The 20,551-nt window shown below is 39.7% G+C and overlaps 1 protein-coding gene across 1 annotated transcript in view; it reads left to right on the top strand.

Annotated features, from left to right (window-relative positions):
- The window catches only part of GFRA1 (GDNF family receptor alpha 1), a 139,127-nt gene that overhangs the window by 94,035 nt on the left and 24,541 nt on the right, over positions 1-20,551 (top strand). The window contains 3 exon segments of the mRNA XM_071446101.1: positions 5,600-5,709; positions 11,405-11,539; positions 14,602-14,780. Of these exon segments, the coding sequence (XP_071302202.1) occupies positions 5,600-5,709; positions 11,405-11,539; positions 14,602-14,780 (424 nt within the window).

Below are 20,551 nucleotides of genomic sequence, written 5' to 3'. Positions count from 1 at the left end.
GCAAGTTGAACCCAGAATCAAATATTTGCTCGGGTTTAGGCTTCCAGACATTTAAGATAACAAAACAGCACCAAAACCAGATAAAAGCCAGCTTCTCTCAGTTAGTAGCTGGTATTTGGGATCTAAAATCCTGTAATGGTTTCTGCCAGTGTTGGAAAAGATTTGGATCAGCTAACGTGAAACTGCCTTCAATATTCAGGTCTTGGGAGGCAAATGGTTTGCCAGGAGAAATTTACTTTTTTACCCTTCCCACTCCCCAGAAGGTACAAAGCTGAGCTGGATGTCAGGATGCAGCATGAGATGGGGACTTCCTGGGGACTCCAGGGACAGGCAGGACAGAACCTTTTAGGCTGGGCTCATCCCACCAGCTCAGCTAGGGAATGGGACATCTCTCTGGGGACAGGATGGGACATCAGCCCGTGGGCAGAGCTGGCTCCATGGGGCCCATCTCTGGGCAGGGCAAGAACATCAATGACTCAGGACCTGGACACTGTCATTGTTCGAGAAGGAGGGGAGCAGCCAAACACAAACCAGCCTTTTTGTTGGAAAAATTTAGTGGGGTTGCTGTTTAATAAATACATGGGAAAGTGACCTCTTAAATAAAAATGTCAAAATTTATAGTTGCTCACAGGTGCTCAACAGTGTGTTTAGATAGCTAAGGAGGTGTAAGATTTATTAATATTACACAGCTCTAGTGTTCTTTAATGAAAAAAAGATGGGTCAAAGCTACTTTACTGCGTGCAGAGAGAGTCATCTCTCGTTATGGAGTTCTTCTGAGGCTTTTTTCATCCCCCTGGTTGATAGAGTTGCTTATGTGGCCTTTGCCTCATTTTCTCACTGTTTATGAAAGAAAGAGGAAATGAAATGCTCCTCCAACAATGAAGCCATTGGTTTGGCCACATACCAGCCCTTGCAACCAACTCTTGCATCCCAGCAGAAGCAGCAGCACTCCAGCCACAGGGGAGCTGCTTGCAGCCAGAGTAGGACACTGCAGTTGACCCCCACGAAAGAAGAACAAGTATTTTGACTTGTTGTTTTTTTCTGTAATGGTGCCATTTATCACTATGGCACACATTCATTGACTTAGTCTGGCTTTTTTCAGTGTGGGATTTATACCTCTTTTCTGTTTTGAATATTGATGCAGCACTTCCCTTACGTGACTGCACTGCCAAATAGTGTCTAGACGCTCGAGCAGCTCTGACTAATTAGTGTAGTCACCTCGGTCTCTCAGCTCTGGCATTTACCTACTCTTTATGTTACTGCTATAAGTAGGTGCCTAAACACAAGCAGCAGTGCAAGGAGAGGTGGCAGTGAGCATGTCCAGGGCTCACCTGACATCCCCGAGGTGTGGCACGGGAATGATGTTGCTCTGTGCATTCCTAACAGGGCAAGTGGTTGTAAGCACTGACTTGGGCATCACAACCTGTGTGTGGGCAGCAGCAGGAGACCTGCGTTCAGTGTCTGGCTTGGTGTGAACATCACCAGGAGAGAGGTTTTTCTCCTCAGGGCTCAGCCCTTGTGTACCAACAATACAGTCAGAGAGAAAAAAAAGGACTGAAATCAACACCTGCCATTGCTTCTTGAGGAGGAATCTGTTTCAGAGTGTTGCTTTCTGGTAGCTCATTAATATGCAAACTAAAAATTGTAAACATTTTCTGCAACTTCACAATTCTTACCATACTTTTAAATATTGCACCAATGCTAAAGCTGAATTGACCCGCCTTAAAGAGGGAGAACTGATAAATATCAAAGACAACTTCAGGACATCAAAGAACTTTTACAGAACCTTGAGAACAAAAAGTAGTGAAAACCTAATCAATGTTGCCTATGCAACGGGTTGTGCTAATATAAAATTAAATTGCTTCAAAAATTATATGCAGATTCAATACAATAGTGCTATTAAAAAAGCTTATTTGTAAGCAAATGTAAAAGTTTTGAATTATCCAACTGAGTATTTGAAGAGCCACTATCATAAGGAGAGCAAATTAACTTTGCTTCCTTTGTATTTTTAACTGTTACAAATTATTTTACTGGTACTAATACAAAGCATTAGAGAATAGCAGGTTTGGGATTTTGTCTCTTCTTTTCAGAAAGGCTGTTTGTTATTTGAGCAGATTTTCTTTGAATTTGCTGATGGGATTATTCTTACTTTTCCAGCTAATGGTATACAAAATATTTAAAGTAAGCTTTCCAGAACATATGCAGGTTTTCCAGGGCTAAGATAAGACTAATTTAATTTATGGGGGTTTGCCCTAAGATTTTTTGTTTGTTTTTGTTTTTTCCTTTTCCTGGGAGGAAGATTTCTGAGCAGTACCCCTTATTTATGCAAGGAAAAGGGATCACATCATAGATGTGACTGTGCACAATGAGGATTTTGTGACAGAAAAATAAATTAATAGTTTCTTTTAGATGTGGTCCTGCTACATGGTATGAACAATATAAAATTGTCTCTCTCCAGCAGTGAGGTACATCTGTGTACACTGCACATGTAAAACTGTGCACACTTGAGGGTACCTGTGGCAAATTCTGTTTGTTCTCTGGACAACAAAACTGCTCAGTCATGGGTTAGAAACCCTCAAGTTGCCACCTACGGGTTGCCTCCTGCTGAAGGAGCACTAATTCAAAACAGCTTATTTTTTAATAGGACTGCTATTATCAGATTGCTCTGATTCTGCATCCCTGAAAGGATTGTCTCTTTTACCCAAACAGTTCTTAATATTCATGTGCAATACTTTAGGATTAATGGTTCTCATTAGGCTAATTTGTCTGTCTCTCTGGATAAATAGCAGTACCACTGTTGTGGTGTTCACTGATGAGCACACTTTCATCACTGCCAGTCTGCTGGAAGTGTTTGGGGGTAGATCTTCAGTGGGTGTTATCAGCAGATCTTCACTGAAAGTATTGCAGTATTTTATGGCAGATGGAGGTCTCTGCTTTTATTTCTGGCCTTAACTTCATCTCCAGTGCAAGTGACTCCACATAAGTATCAGGTGTGGTTAACAGCTCAGGAGAGGGTGAGCTTGGGTTGTGTGAAATTTGGATGACTGGCTGGGGAAGGGTTGTGTGATAATGTCCAGTAATGCTCAGACCAGAGCTATCCGAACTGTATTTGACTTATGAAAACCTAAATGTGCAATGTTGTCACATCATTACTTTTTATGAGCTCAAAAGTTCTTCAGAAATTCACATGGAAATCAAGGTGTATGCAAAAGAGATCAGCAGAGCTATCTTTAGCCTCCTTTAGGGTATACAACAAATAAGTTCTTTAGGTAGGCTGGGTAGTAAATGACTGGGCTTATTCCATGGTTATCAGTCCTTAAAAACATTTAGAAAAGAGGAATGTATTCAATGATCTCTGGACCAGTGCACCTAATAACCTAAGGGAGAACTGGACATTCAAGAAGGATGAAATGATTGCAAGAAGTGTTTTCAGGATTATCAAGATGCCAATTGTATAATCCATTGCCAAAAAGATTTATTTGTGGTCACATAAATAATGAAATTTAGATCTGAGGAGCTACTTTGTTTTAGAAATACAAGAATACTGTATATGCAGAAGGCTTGCCCCTTCTACCATGGCAGAGGTTTTTCATACTAGATAGATGTAATAGGCTCTATTGTGTTCTAAACCTGACTTCATCCAGGAATTAGTAGAATTTGAAAAATCCTTGGAAACTATCAACTCTCTTTGTTCCCAGTTGATCCAAAAGCTGGATTTGAGCCACTATCTTAATTACTGACTGGGAGAGGAATCACTGCAGTGACAGAGGGTTTCCTGTCCCAGATTTTCTTCCTGGTGCTGCCATTTATCTCTTTCCATATATTGAGACCCATTTCCTCTCAGCCTGTCTCCTGGCAGGTACAGTATCTATTCACCAGCTAAGCAGGGATTTTATGTAAATTTAGAAATATATGTATACATACATATATACACACACATATATATGTGGGTATGAAAGTTTGCTAGAGAGGTTGACTTTTTAAAGCTAATAAAGGCAACTGGGTACAGATTTCCATCTCAAGGTTAAGTGGTTAAATAAGGCAAGAGAGGGGGTGAAAAGCTTAGGGTTGACTGTGGCTTGAAGGCAACCATGGGTTTGCTGGTGTCAGTACAGTTAGAGAGAGATGAAACTAAAATAAGGCCATGAGAGCAGCTCTCATATATTCAGGTATAGGTTGCATGGAGTTTATTTATAGGATGCTTTCTCAAACTAAGCCTCTGAATCTTTTGATGTTTGCCCATCGTTACTTCAGGCCAATTAATGATGTGTATCCAGTCCCATTCTGGGGTAGGTAAAACAATAAAGCATACAAAGATAATTAGTCTCTGGAGCATGTAAACAAATAAAGTAAATCACTTGCAAATCACTTGTTTCTGCTAACTTTTGTGGGGTTGTTGCAAAACTGAAAAAGAGCATTTATATTGCAAATCTGCATAATACTGGAGCAGTAATGAAAATTCATAGATTGTACTATTCTGATTTTGAAAGGGCTTTGCAAAGATTAAGCATCTTATCCTGAGACATTACTGTGGGTTGTCAGATGCAAAAGAACATTTTTATACCTATTTCACAGAAGAGAAGATTGAAGTAGGGAGGTGATTTTTTTTTTCCATAGATGAAGGAGTAAATAACACTTTGTAAATAAAAAAAAATCACTACTCCAAGATTATAAGGGTAAGATGAGCAGAGGAGTGCCTGTAGGATGTTTGACCTTGACCCACCTCATCAATGCCTTGCAAATTTTACAGACGTGAATGGGAGCATTATGTGGCCTTTAAATCACAAATTTAGAAGAGATCCTGTTAGTCCTTTTAATTTCCAACAGGGTAGTGATCAGTTGATCACAGTACAGCTTCACTCCTGGTCTTGAAGCACCTCCTGCATGGAATCGGTGCTCTCCCCTCCTTGGCCAAGGGCTGGCTGAGGTGAGTGAGGATAAAGTGGCCACTCAGCAGCAGAACTCCATGCAGAGCACACTTTCCTTTCATCTCAGCCCTGGAGCCAGTACTCTGGAGTTTGGATAAATGCAGGTTTTACAAGAACAAACAGATCTCTGTGGATCTGGGGGTGCGGAGGCTGCCCCAGCTGCTGCTGCAGGCCAGGCCAGGACAGGGTGAGCCCACTCTGGAAACATGGGACACCACCAAAGCAGGTCCTGCTTCCAGTCCTGCAGGAAGAGTCTTGCTTGCTCTGTGAGCACAAACATACAGCTTTGTGTAATCAGTAAAACAGCAGAAGCTGTGCTCTGAATAAAGACTCCAGTTGGAGTTCAGATCCAGGCAAAATGACTCCTCATATGATAAAATCAGTCTTTGTCTTTTTTTCTTGGCATGAAAATGCAGAACATTTCTTTTAGTCAAGGGCAGGCATTTCCCTGTTCTGTTCCCTTTTTACTGTTTTGTTACGCTTTTTTGCTCTGACTTCAAAAATAGACTCTGGAAAGAGATGTGTCTTAGAAAGAGACTCTCAATAGCTGAAATGTGTCCAATATGCATTTAAGTTAAAGAATATTAAGCCTTGTCCAAAAACAGAGTGTAAAAGGTAAGAATGCCTTCAGGCTTGACTTTCAAAGATACACATTTTTCTTCCCGTTGCAGATCTCGCCTTGCAGATTTCTTCACAAACTGCCAGCCTGAGTCACGCTCTGTTAGTGGCTGTCTGAAGGAGAACTATGCTGACTGCCTGCTCGCTTACTCGGGGCTCATTGGTAAGAGGGCAGGGAAGGGTGGGGGCTTGCTCAAGAGAAAAAAACCCCAAACTGCATTTGGAAGGCCTGTGTGAAATTAAAGCTGGAATATAATGCTGTATGATATGACACCAGGCCAGTTTCTGCACCTACATGGAGTGGCCCTGCTTTACCTTACGGAGATTCTTGGGGTAAGCTTGTACATGGCAAGAAAATTAAGGATGGAAGATGAGGAGAGAAAGGTGCTTGAACTTGAAATAAATGCAAGCTTAAAAAGTAAAGCTTATTTAGAGGGTTGAATGTAGACAGGAGTAAGGAGTAGGAAGTTAACAAGTGGAAGTGCAGCTTGATTGATATTGCAGCTGTCATCACAAGTTTGGGTAAACACCTTCAGAGAAAGGTACCTGAATCTGAGATATGAAACAATAGATCAATCCAGCCTTTTATCAGTTCCAGCTGCTGTTCTTTCCATGATATCCTTCTGTCCACTCTTAGGTGTTTTCAGAGATGCCTGTCAGTTTTCAGAGATGCCTGTCAGTGAGATGAGCTGAGACCAAATCTGAAATCCTCTTCCCTTCCCAGTGTAGTTATTTTTGTTTGTTGTCACCTTCCTGTGTCAGCATGCACAAGGATGCCTTTATGGAAGCCAGATTCCACATGCCACCTTCAGTATTTGATTCCTGAAAGAAAGAGATCGTGTCAAGAAGTTGAATGTGTGGTAGAAATATCATAGTTGGGCAATAAATAATAAGTGAATGTCAAAACTCTGAAACAAATAAATTTGAAAGGCTACCAGATAAAGTGTTTTTAAGCTTGCAGCCTGCACCTGCTGCAGTGCAGTAATATCCCCTTCTGTTGGGCATGAAGGTGCCAGCTGAGGCCCTGAAGCTGATCCTGCTGTTAAATAAATGTCTCTGGAGATAAGATCGAAATGAAAATATTTCTAGAATAGGTTGGGTTTGCTGAAAAATGACTGAAAGCTATCCTCAGTGACTTCTTGTTACCATTCTTACTACTCTAGCAGTTAACAAGTGAGGTAAGCCCATGTGGCAATGGGTAAAATGAGATGTGATGGCTTCAAAGGATATTCTTCTACCACTGAAGAGATTAAGACAGTATGCAAAGGCTATAACATCTGAGCAGTTATGACAGACTGTCATTTGACTCTCAAACAGAGAATTGAATAGCCTTGAAATCTGATCTTGTCAATGAGATTAGGAAGTCTGGCTGCTGGCAAGGAGTAACTACTACTCACAGATACTTCTGGCTAAGAGCTGCCAAGTTCTTGCTGGACCCTGAGAGTTTTACTGGCAGTTTTGTTGGTTTTATTTTTCAGTTTAACCCCAAAAATCACCCAGTTCCTCTTTTTGGAATGGGGGCGACCATCTTGCAAAACACTGTCACACATCAGAAATGTGGAATGGGTCTAAGGAGTTCAAATCAAAAGATCTACTTTTCAAAGGGAAAAATGCACATTTTTCTTTCTTCCTGCTACCCCCTGGAGACTTGCAAAAGAGGAGCTGACTGGTGTTAGGAGAGTTTCTGCTTCTTAGTAGTAATTCTGTTAAATCAAGAAATTACCAAAAACGTTTCTTGTGCTGAAGCAGTAAATTCCTGCTTCTGATATCAATCTGCTGTGAAAGTGGAGTAAGGCAGAAATCAGCAGTATAATCTTTCAAATGTCTGCTTAATAGATATAAAATACAAGAAGAAGAGTTAGACTTCTGTGTGGTAAGAAGCTGCTACAAATCCATTCATCCATCAGAGCTTCAGGATCTCCATTTAATTAAGATGAACTATTGTTCATTAAAATAAAATATTATTTCATTTAGTCATTTCATTAAATGTAGCAAAAATTGCACCTCCACAGAGTTTGTTCAGGAAACTGAGGCTTCTCTATGGAAGTTACAGTGAATATGAGTCTTTCCTCAAATATAGGGATGTAAATGAGAGTTAACTTCACTGAAATTAGTGGAATCCCACCTAAAATGAATGACCTTAAATGGAAATAGAGCCAGTCACAGCTTTTGTGTGAGGTGCTTTATTAACCAAATGGAGAACAGTCTTTAGAAGCTGCTTGAGTATTTGCATCAGGATGTTATGTATATAATTTTAAAGATGTGGACAATTTACAGGAAGTTGAAAAACCTCAATTCATTGCTTTAGGCTCCTTGTTGTAGTATAGGGATAAGCTAATATTTTCTTTTTAACTATCAGAAAAGTATAAAAAATAATCAACATAAAAGGAAACTGTGATTAGCCACAGTTGAGTCAGTGCTTTGGTTACAGCCTGGCTAGGCCATCTGGACCCTCTGCACTCCCATATGAATTAAGATTTGCTCTTAAGTGCTGACTTCAAGATCTGCTTTAGCATTCACTTTCTGACACATTTTCCCATGTCTTGAGCAAAATCCATCCAAGTTCCCTCTTATTCCCAGGAATTCCATGAGAGTTTGTGTGAATAAGCTGGACTTGCTTTGGGCCAAAGAAACTTCAGCCCCTTGTCCCTTCTCCTGGACTCACCATCCTTCTCCTTGTTAATTCACCCAAATTTGAGCAACCTCTGGGCTGTGTTCAGGCCAGCTCTGCTTTTGTCTAAATTGTGGAGGTCTCACTGCTGACCTTTGAGACCATCCCATAGCTGTTTGATACGTAGAGCTCAGAAAACCAAGCATGTCCTATTTTACCCTGGTTTCTCTGATCCCTTAGTGTCCATCAGCAGAATTTCCAAGATGCCAGCTAGTGGAGAGGGGGGGGGAAGGGAAAGGCACACACGTCACAGGGAAAAATGAAAATCCACCCCAGGAAACCAAGCATATAATCTGCTTGGCTTCACATCTGCCCCCAGGTTTAAATGACAGACTGATTTTCTACTAGCTGCTCTTTCAGCCACTCTGTTTTTGCTGGATGCACAGTTTGTGTGCTGTGTACACACTTTCCTTGTCCTGTCTTTCCTGTATTCATCAACCCTAATTGTACCTTGGTATCTGTTACACTTTTAACCCCTGTCTTAACCCATTTTAATTACCTTATTACCTCTTTGTGATAAGAAAGTCTTACCTCAGTGACCTTTTTAATTTCCTCAGTACCTTTTTGTTTTTTCAACCCTTCACTAAGCATTTGCTAATTAGAATTTTTTTTTCAGCCTACTATTTTCTTTCCATTTGTAAAATCCTCTTGATTTTCTCTTTCTCACACTTCTTTTCAGATCATGTTGCAAGGCTGAAATAGTGTTCTGAACTCACCCTCCATGGATGAGGGAGAGACATTTTAATGTGTTTTATTTTAATTTAACATCATCCCTCTTCTTATTTATCTACTGTCCAGTTTTCATTAACAATGCAAATTAAATTTGCCTATTTTACTAAATTCTCTATCTCCTTTTAATGAATTTTGAACCATGCTGTTTACTCATGTACCAATCTCATGTAGAATTCAAGCAATTATTAGTGCAACTATCTGTTAAAAGCTGCAGGAAGCCAAAGGTATGGGATTATAGTGAAATTTAAGAACATCCCAAAAGGAGAGAAAAGATGCTTTTTGTGAATCTCACAAAGGGACCACATTCATTTTCACATCCATTACTGTCTTCCTCAGGCCAGCCCTAGTGCCTGTTGTCCTTTGTCTCCCACGTCACACATGAGGCAGTTTGCATGTTGATTTGTTCATTTCCCAGCACTGCCTGGTGACTGAAAGGCTATTAGACATCACTCTGTGATTTGTGCTATTCCTAATGTTCCTTTTTTTAGCTTGACGTTTGATAGCCCTTTCCCGTCTGTTACTGCAGACTGTTGGACCCTGGACCTGTGGACCAAATTTTCTCTCCTCGTGTACACTTTGGGTCTCTAACATTTGTCCTTCATCTATTCCATCTTCTTAATGACTACTTTGATGTCAGTTTTGAGGAGATGTGATCACATTTCCTCACAATATATGACCTGTCCTAGGATTGCAAATTATCCAGTGAGGAACATGTTCCCTGAAGCAGCTGGCAGCTGTTCAGGTCTGGAATACCTTCCCCTTTTTATTTAATTTTTCCGTTTTGGTCAGACAAATAAAATAAAGATTGGAACTTCTCAGTCCTTAGGACAGTTTGAAATATCTGACCTGCTGGGGTAATGCATTCAGTGACACTACTGGTTTCAGCAAGTGCTCATCATACAGCAGTTTCCTGATCCAGATGAGGGATGAACACTTGCTGTACATCTTTCAGGACACAAAATGCCTGCTTTGGTTTCATTTCACTCTCGGTTGCCTTTCACTGGCATATAAATGGGAGAATATTTACCCAAGAGTTCGTAACAGAGTTAGAATGATTCTGTGGTTGGAAAGTTGTTGACAATTTTTAGGAAATAATCACTTTACTGAAGAAGTAGTGAAGCAGCAGGATTAATAATAGTTTTTTACCTGCAAAGAATCTGCTGTACCTTTTCATGCATGCTGGTTGTTGCTCTGTTCATCACCCTAACCCACTCTACTGGCAGGTCCCTTATGAGCATCCTGGGTTAACACTGGTCCAAGATGTGCCAGGGCTCCCTTCAGCATCACCAGCATTCTCTTTGCTCATGCATTTCAGAAATGTTTTTCCAGTCTGGCTGCAGACTCAAGGAGGAAGCACAGGTCTGGTACCATTTTAGCCATTTATTTGCAGCTAGAATTAAAATGAGAAAAAACACAAGTGAGGAAGGAAAATCCTAAAAGATTTTTAAGTGCAGCTCTAAGGACAGTCCACGTGTGTTTGATTTGGCAGCAAAGCTTTTCAAAGAGGAGCTCACCTTCTCCCAGCCCATCCCTCCTTCTGCTATGGTTTTCTACGTGTCAGTTCTGCTGATGCAGCTCTCTATGGGAATCCTTTTTGGAGGGAAGAAATGTGTCTTCAGTGTGTGAATCGTGTTACAGTCCCTAAAGTGATTGCATTCAAACAGCAGAGGGTGTGAAATACAGCACCAGGGCTGGGTGTCAGAGGCTGAGAGGAGCCAGGAGCTGTCAAATCTGTGGGTCATAGCCCTGCTCTGGGTCTGTGTGGTGAATCCAGCCCCGAATGCATGACTTCCCAAGGGCTGTTTGCCATCTTAGGGTGCAAGGAATGTTCCAGTGCTGTGGAAACCCAGAGCACCGGGAATATTTCTCTGTCTGCTCTGGGGTGCCCTGACCCCCAGGGGAGCACTGACTTTGACCCTCATTCATGGAGAAAGTTTCCTACACTTCAGGATAAACTAGAATCCACAAAAGTGTGGAATAGATTGTAGAGAGTAGTGTTGGTGTATCACTTGGTGAGAAATTTAGGTATTGGGATTTTTATCATGTTGTGGATGGAAGGGAGATGGAGGGCACAGGGTGTCGTCCTGGGTTTCTTCTTCCTTCTTCTTCATGGGTTTGGGTGGCATTTTGTAATTGGGCAGAATAGTCTGCATTGTGGGCTCTTTGGGATCAGTTATTGGGTTAAAAGGGAAAATAATCTAGGTGTCAGTTCTTAATTGGACAGTTTAGTCTTAAAAGACCTTATAACAAAGAATCTTAGCCATTTTGTGCCTGCTAATGAAAAGCTGCTAACTCACAGTAGTGAGACTGTTTTACTGATAAGAAATAATAAACACCTGAGTCTGAACATGAGCTACTGTCTCAAGTGCCTTCAATCCAGACCCAGAGAAACCCACAACTGGTACCCTGACACAGTGCAGAGGTTGCTGACAGTGCTGTGCTCACTCTGTGACAGGCACCGTGATGACCCCCAACTACATCGACTCCAGCAGCCTCAGCGTGGCCCCATGGTGCGACTGCAGCAACAGCGGCAACGACGAGGAGGAGTGCAAGAAATTTCTGAATTTCTTCCAGGACAACACATGCCTTAGTGAGTACGAAATTAGGTGTCTTTTAACGAGTTGCAGAGTGTTTTCTGGAATTCCTCTACTGCTTAAGCGTGTTACGAGACATTGAGGCCATCACTGTGCACTTTGTCGAGCGGGGTTCTGTTGTAGGTGTAAAAATTAAAAGAATGAGCAAATCTGCCTGATACTGTGCTTTGTGGCCATGATTTCAAACATGAGAAACTCCTGGGGAAAAAAATAGAACCCAAAGTTGTATGATATTGAAATATGTTTACATTGCAGGGCATATTTGGAGCCTAACAGTCAGGCAGCAACTTTACCATGGAATTGCAGCACCTGAGGGGTTTCTGTATAATTTAAGAAGTTCATATAAAAAAGACATGTAGTTAGGATATGAAGGATTTGCCGTGAGTAAGTATAAATTGGATTGTGCTTGCAATTTACAGCCAACTTCATTTTTTTTAGGATATTGGATCTCGGATGCCTGGTTTTAACACAAGCCTGGATAGTAACTATTGTAAAGATTTTGTTAAATTATTGATTTTTTTTTTTCTGTCAGATTCACTTCCAAATTAGGGACTATTATAAATTTCAGAATGGCTCAGTGGAGTCAATTTTGGCAGGTTCTCTTTTCAAATTTCCTGTCTGCCTGGAGCAGCATAATTGGATGATGTGGAGTGTGCATCAGAGTTTTAATTTCAGATAAATGAGGAGACCAGAAGAGCTTGGCTTCCCTAGCCTAGCAGAACAGAAGTTGAAAGGATACGTGATTGTCCTCTGAAATTGCATTACCAGGGCAAACCCAAGGAGGGGAAGGGATTACTTCACCTGCAGGACAACGTTGGCATAAGATCAAAAATGGAGATATTGGCCATACATATTTAGGCTTAAAATGGAAAAATTTGAAACCATCAGACTAAAGTTAAGAAATAGGCTTCCAGAAGGAGTTTTGAGGGTAAAAGTGGTTTTAAAAGTCATATTTCATCAGCTTATGCAAAGAAGCAGGTATCATTGCTTCTCTCCAAAACAGTAAAATGAACTCGGTGATCCAGACTGGCCCATCCAGCCCTACAGCCTTGAGCTGATGCTGAGGCAGGGCTCAGTATTTTACTTGAGGGTCTGAAAATCCCCATTGGTAGCTTCTCAAGAGACAGCATTGCAGTGAAGGCACAGGGAGTTCTGTGCACAGAAACCTGAGTTGCTCTGTGATGCACTATTTATTAAGCTTTGGAAGAACGAATCAATTACTCAAGTTCATTTAACAAAAGAAAAAGAGAAAAGAGTTCAAACTTTATGAGGGGTAAAATTTAACAATATGCCATCAGACCTTCAGGCCTAATGGCAGTTGCCATTTATATCTATTGCAGTAGCTCAGATTTTATTCATTTGTGAATGCATTAATTTCTAGAGTATTGCAGGTTCCTTTTGGAACATAAAGACAGAGCGATTCCTTGTCCTTTCTTTTGCCATCAGTACAAAAGCATTAATGAAGACAAATCAAAGGCATTGGAGGTTACTGGGAGACAAATTATGTCATCCTAGCTGCAAGATAATGTCTTCTTCAGGAAGAAATTAAAGGTGTTTCTGGATTTTCTATAAAGTTTTGTCTTTCACATAGAATAGGAATTTTTAAAAATTTTTATTTTCATTAGTGGGACTTCCACTGCCTGGAGAAAATGTCATTAAAATTCTTCCCACTTCTTTTATACAACACAAAAACTTCTTTTTCCACAGAAGGAAGAAACTAGGAATTTCTTGCTAGTCTGTTTTTCAATATATTTCCCCTTCAAAATAGAAAACAAACCTGTTATTTGGGACATTTACAACAATGATCTAATTGAAGTTGCTCATTGCAGTGGGGCTGGACTGGAAGACCTTGAAAGATTCCTTAAACCCAAACAATTCTGTGATTCTGTCATAGAATCACAGAATATTTCACGGTGGAAGAGAGTCATAAGGATCATCAATTATGCTTATATGAAATAATTGAAGACTAATTGTAAAGGCCACTTGTTACTTTGAAAACTGGAAGGATTGCAGGTATTTCTGTGGCCATTCTTGCAACAGTGGAAACAAAGAGTTACTATTATTTTAGGAAATACTGCTTTTTATATTGCCTTATTCAGGGAAACACAAGAAAACTTATCATACCCCTCTTCCCACTTTGTCTCCATTAATGCAGCTCATTCTGGTGCTTTTTACAAGTTCTTCTCTTTGCATCTTGAAGTTCTGAGAACTAATATCAGAATAAAATACATCTTTTTCAGAAGAAAATTACATGTAAATTATTTTATAAGGCAAGGAATGGCACTGAGAAGAAGTGTTAATAACTTCTACATATTAGTCCCCAGTGAAATTGTTTGATTTCTTGTACAAAGAATTTGAAATAAGAAATCCCCAAATCCTTGTTGAATCCCCAAAGACCTGATTAAGAACTGTTTTTCTATTTGTTTATAAAAAAACTCCAACCAATTTACTCTTGCTATAAACACACTCTTTAATCCTGTGAAACTGTGATAAGCTTTTTAACTTTTATATTCTAAAGTTTTAGTTTAACCATGTTTCCCTCACCCAATTATGCAGATTTTGATTGAAAATGGTAAGGAAAAGATTGCCTTAGTTAAACTATTTTGTAGTTACAGGCATATTAGTTTTACTACAACAAGCTGTAGAAATAAATATTTATCCAGTTCTCTGTTTTTAGTTTGCTCTGTAACTTCACCTGCCTGAATTAGGACATGACATTCAAACTGTATTTTAAATGTTGAAAGTAAATTTTTGAGTCTTCGGGATGGTAACAAATATGATTATGGTAAGTCTTAAAGCTTCTGTCAAGAATTACTGGAAACATTACAAAGAAGAGGCTGCACCAAATAATTATGTGACCCCAGATTTTCCGTTCATGTTTCTGATAGGTTCAAAAATAAGACACATTTTTCAGCATAAAATTGAGTTTCTACAAATACACATTTAAAATGTAATAATAATAATAACAGCAATAAAAAACAACTCAGTTCTGCTTTTTGCCTTTCTTTTTTTTTTTTTTTTTTAGAAATAGAAAATTGCCTGTAATTTATTTTCACAGAAAATGCAATTCAGGCCTTTGGCAATGGCACTGATGTGAATGTCTGGCAGCCAATCTTACCAGTACAGACCACTACAGCCACAACCACGACAGCTTCCAGACTCAGAAACACAGGGTCAGAGACCACCAACAACGAAATTCCCTCCCACAACGATTCACCAGCATGTGCAAACCTGCAGGTAAGAGTTTTATACTTCTTGTTGTGCATAAATAAAAGTTTTTCATAGGTACCTGTCGAGGAGTCTCGCTCTGCCTAACTAGATGCCTGCCTAAACTGGAATATCTGTTTATTCCCGTGGTGTAGCTACAAGCTGCATATGTTGTGAGCTGTCAGGCACTCTTATTTTAATCAGGAACTTGCATATCTCAAAGTGGACTTTATTGCCTTGCTGTCTCAGAAACAGGGGATGGTATTTAATTTCTTATCACAGGTTTGAATATGAATGTGGCACTCTCCAAATCCTGCCAGGATATGTCAGATTAAATTAATCCCTTGAGTACTCCTAATTCAGAGGGAACTCTTAATGTGAGCTAGCATGTCCTGCTGCCTTCTTTCTTATGTTATTAAACTCAAGAAGGTTTTTTGGCTGAGTAGGTCTGGATATTATAGAACATATGGTGCTGCAAGCTACACATTGAAGAAGCTGGACAAAGATAAAACTTTTGAATCAGGCACTCTGCTGAACTGAGGTGGAGGTCATGATGTGATTTTGGCCAATGGCTGTAGTGACTTTCTTTGACACTTAAATTAGGCTATTGACAGTGGATCATTGATCCTGGATTTAGAGGCTCACCACTTGCTGAAGACAGTTTTGAAAGACAATCTTTGAAAGATTGAAGGACTTGGGCAGGAGAAGACAGCAGACTCAAGGCAGGAAGAAGTCAGTAGGAAATGTAAAATGAAAACATCCTTAGGCCAGATTGGAATCGGGCTGTAAAAATTTCTGGTGGTTTAAATACAAAATTAGGTCAAGCAGGGATAGATCAGCTTGTCCTGTTTATTTTTGTCTTTACAGAAGGAAAATTGCTATGTGACACAAATATAAGTGTCCAAGATTTAAGGTCTCAGCTGGTAAATAAAATAATACTTTCTGTATCTCTGGATTTCACTGTTAAAGCATTGATTTTTCACTTCCTATAAAAAAAATTCACTTTGTTTTCTTAATATTGAATGGTTCCATGTTCACTGTACCAGAAAGATTTTATTTCTGAGAAGTATGTTTTACTTCTTAATTTTTTCCTGCACCACTCTCTCTTCTTCATCCTTTTCCAGTTCCTGCATCTATTTTGCATTGGAAAATTGTATCTGTATCAACATGAGGGACATTTCAGAGTCACAAAGTACAGGGGGTTAATGATAGAGGGTGCTGAGTTTAGGTCCTTCTGTTTTAATTCTGTTTTTCTCATCTGTGCATTCATTATTATTTGAGCTTTGTAAGTTATTGATAAAAAGAGACAGGCATATATTGCTATTTGCAATAGTCATTTAAACAAGTAGGATATGCTGAATGAAACAAAGCCTTTTAAAGACTAAAACTTGGAATATCTTGCATTTAGAACAGGACCTTGATGGGATGTTATTGAGTCACTTCATGTTATATTAAAAAGTTGTGTTATGGGAGAGATCACTTTTTCCTTCAGTGTTTGTACAGCCCCCTGTAGAGTCAGGCCTCCAGATGCTACCAAAGTACACATAATAAATAAAGAACTGAAGAAATGGCAAATGATCACAAATCCCATTGGATTCACTTGAATTTGCAAATGTTCCTTAGGCCTGAATAGATGTTCTTGTGTTTTGAAAATTACTTAAATTCTTCCCTGTCCTTCCTCCTGTTACTGTGGAATTTTGAAGTCACATCCCACATGAGTTTATCAGCTCTGGTTTAAAGCTGTGCTTTGACTTCAAGGGTACCCCCCGAAGTACTTGGCACAAGAAATAAAGGTTGGTAGGGAAATTAGGTTCCTTTAAATAAAGGATCTCTGGTGTTTGGTAGAAACTGTAGATAAAGTCTGCACTAAAATGTCACTGAAGTTATGTGAACCAAGCAGTTTTATTCCTGTGAAGCACAATATTCTATGCCTACCACTTCCTTCTGTCAGAACTGAAACACAAAGAACAAAGCTCTAATATTTTAATGCGTTTTTCAAAAAGTAACTTACGAACAGAGCCAAAACAAGCCCACAATTTTTTAAAAAGAAATCTATGTTTTTTGGACAGTATGGTGCCACTTTGCATGTGAGACTTAAACCCTAATGCAAATTTTATAAAAGAACTGGTATTCATGTTGCACTTGGAAAAGGGTATTCATTCCAAGCCTCTCCTCCCATAAAAATATGCCTTTGTAGTGTTTTCAAAACATGAACTAGTGCGGCCAAAAGCTTTTCTATATGCTTAGCAGCTGAGCTGAAAGGTTTCTAAAAAGCAATATAGCCTGAACGCTGTGAAAAGTCAAATTACAAGCATCAGTCTCAGCACAAAACGACAACGGCAGAGGAGGGCTAGGGAAGTGGTCATTGAGATGCAACAGGGCTGCATATTCTAGTTAGTGGGTTAAAAAATACAGCAAAGGAAGAAAGAGCAGGAAGTGATTGATTAGTATAAATTGCCAGAGAAAGAAATACAGCAATGGAAGAAAGAGCAGGAAGTGATTGATTAGTATAATATGGCACAGAAATGAGCAATACCAACCTCCCGGGGCTGTAAAATACAGGGCACTAACCCAATCTGCCAGGAGCAGCACTGACTGAGCAATTTTTGATACATTTCTCTCTGACTTGTTCAGAATGGTCGTGTGAGGAGCAGGAGTGCACCCATGGTTTTGTTGCTGTGCCGTGTTCTCCTGCACAAGCAAACCTGGGAATCTGAAAGGTGGGGAATGCTTGAAGAAAATACGAGATAATTTTGTTTACCTGTACTCAATATTTACTTCAAAAACCTGTTGAAGATTTGGAATTTAAAATAATGTTTATTTTAGTGATGCTGCTTAGAAGTTGTTCTTCATTTGAACTTATCATTGCTATGAGAATTTGCAATTCATCCTATTGTGGGGTATTATCTTACTTCAAATCAATACAGCAAAATGTTTATTTCTGAAATCTGCTTGCTTTATGTTTACATATACATGGATTGTGTGAGATACTCTTTTTTTCTGTCCCTCAATTAAGTCAGCATTCTATCTTTGCCAGGAAGATGCTTGATTTATTCAAGAATCCTTTAAACTCTTTTTACAAACCTGACTTCTAACAGAATTTGCTAAACACAGTAAACAGTAGTTAGGTTTATACAAAATGCTAAATTTAAGTATATTTGAAGGGCTTGACATCTTGCAAAGAATCCTTAGCACCATATAAAAATAACATAAAGTATTGTGAACAAAAAGGAAGATGAATCCCAGCAGCATGTTCCTTATGCAGGCAGATTTTATTAAGTAATTGCCAACCCTATCTTTTTTTTTCTGGTGGCTTCACTCTGATGTTTTCTATTTAACTGACATATATGTTAATCCTTCATTTTCAGTCATAACTTGCATTCAGTATGCCAGTCAAAAAATGGTTCTGGTCTTCCAGTCTCATGTTCTACCCCCACTGCCTGAACCATCGTGTTGGATTATTTGAAAGGGACAAAAGAATGAGTTTGGATGTGTACTCACAGCATGTATTCTTCAAAAAAAGGCTGCCTTTGCATTTAGGAGAGATGGATAGAACTGAAGGATGATAATGAAATGAACCTCAAGTGATAGATTAGACCAGTTGTTCCTGGGTCATTGCAGAGATAAATAAAAAACTCAGATTCCCACACGGGGTTTCTATAATATTTTAAAGGATGTTTTGCAAAAGACAAAAATTGTAGAAGTCAAGATGGTTAAGGACATTTAAGTAAATATATGCATCCAAGTCTTGCTAGCTAGCTCTATACTTTGTTTTCTCATATTTATTATGTCTTGCTCTTGCTTTGGATAGCCAGCATTCAAAGAGAAATTAAGATTTTTGTGCTTTTGAAGAATGTAGCAATGGGGAGATATAATTGAGATCCATGACCCTTTGGACTGAAGACAAGTCCAGTATGTAAATATTGTTGTGCTCTCAGCAGCAAAATTTAAAAACTATGAGATAGAAATTGAAAATATCAAACATCTTGTGGGGAACATTGGGAAAGAGAAATCTGGATACTTAAATATATCAATTCTTTCTATTGGCATGTAAGATTAGTGGGTGTTTTTAGCAGATGTGGGCCATAATGCAAGCTGCTCTTCCACAAATTCGTGTACTACTTGTGATTTAAAAAAAATACTTATAATGGTGAATCCTAGGACAAAAACAGGAGAGAGGGCTCACATTACTCTTGAGGAGAGCAAGAATTGAGTGTGACTGAGACTGAGAATTACTCTGCTTTTGCCCTGGAGATCTGTCTGTGCAGACCTTCAGCACTGTGCAGGGAGCTGCTAATCTGGTGGGTTAAGTACCCTCTCTAACTGCTTAATGTTGCTTCCCAGGTGCTAAATACCATTTTTCAAAGCATTATGTAGATGTTTGGAGAGGGTTAAAAGCTCCTGTGCAGCATTCTGAGGATCAGGCCACAGCAGGTGTGGATCTCCACGGGCTGGTAATTGGGTGGTGGGTGAGCACAAGCAGGAAGCACAGGCAGTGTGTGGGTGAGGGAATGGCACAGCTGCTGAGATGGAGCACTGTGGTGGGGACAAGGCTTGTTTTATCCCCTGAGCACCGCTGTTAACTCACCCATACACCTGGCACCCTCCTTCCCCCTTCCCTCACACAACCTGGGAACTTTTTGTGATATACAAGCACTGATTTTTCAAATGCCTTGCCTGCTCTATCCCTTGGGAAGGTCCTGCTTGGACTTCTTCCTCTGGGCATTCCAACTACACAGAAAGATATAGTCTGGGGCAAAAGATGGACAACGATATAAAACTCCCAATGCTGTGCCAGAACCAAAAGAAAGGAGAAAAAAAAAAAAGACTTAATGTTTTCTATGAAAAGATTTAAATCTACCTCCTGTATTTCCAAGATTAGCTGACATAATGGGGTCAGCCTGCTGGTAAGAGTGATTTAGAGAACACTTATTGGCAGCTTTTCTGCTAAAAAGCAATGTCTTTAATTTGCTTTAGGGCAAGTCCCTTGTACCTAAAGAAGTCTTGAGTGCTTTGTGTATACAGATTAAGATCTGACAGGGCTAACTTTTAAAGTTTCATCTTTAGTCTTACACCTCTAATTCAGGGAGCACTAAATGAAGTTCTGTTTTGCCACAACAGATACTGCTTTGTCCATTGATTTTGTTGACACTGGTTTCAGGGAGGTTAATCCTTGTTGCCCTCAGCACCATGCTGGAGTGGGTGCTCAGAAAGCGTGGATGTGCAATTCCCTGAGACTGTGGTCATTTACTGCATTTACTGCCAGATCCAGAGGAGGTGAGGGTAACATCATGCAGACATGTTGGGGTTTTCAATCTGTGTGGAAATCCTGGTGTTTCCTGGCAGGAAAGCAGCCCCAGCCCAGCTGCCTTGCTGTGCAGACAGTGGCTCCCAGTGCCACAGGCTGGTTTGCAGGGAATGTGTGTTGTGTTTGTGGGGTGCCCCATGGCATGAGGGAATGATGCATCTGACTCCATGCTCTTAGAAGGCTAATTTATTACTTTATTATCGGTATTATATTAAAGAATACTGAACTGTACTAAAGAATACAGAAAGGATACAGACAGAAGGCTAGAAAGATACTAAAGAAAACTCATGACTCTTTCCAGAGCCTCGACACAGTTTGGCACTGATTGGTCATTAAGTCAAAACAATTCACAGCAGAAAGCAATGAAACAATCACCTGTTGGTAAACAATGTCCAAACACATTCCAAAGGAGCAAAACACAGAAGAAGCAAGTCAGATAATTCTTGTTTTCATTTTTGTCTCAGGCTTCTCAGCTTCCCAGGAGCAAAATCCT

Source organism: Agelaius tricolor, unplaced genomic scaffold (genome assembly GCF_023055355.1).
Source record: "Agelaius tricolor isolate 1412-34295 unplaced genomic scaffold, bAgeTri1.0.p SCAF_22, whole genome shotgun sequence".
In the NCBI taxonomy this organism is placed as follows: Eukaryota; Metazoa; Chordata; class Aves; order Passeriformes; family Icteridae; genus Agelaius; species Agelaius tricolor.
Note: the sequence above shows the minus strand (reverse complement) of the source record. Positions and strands in the feature narration are given on the sequence as shown.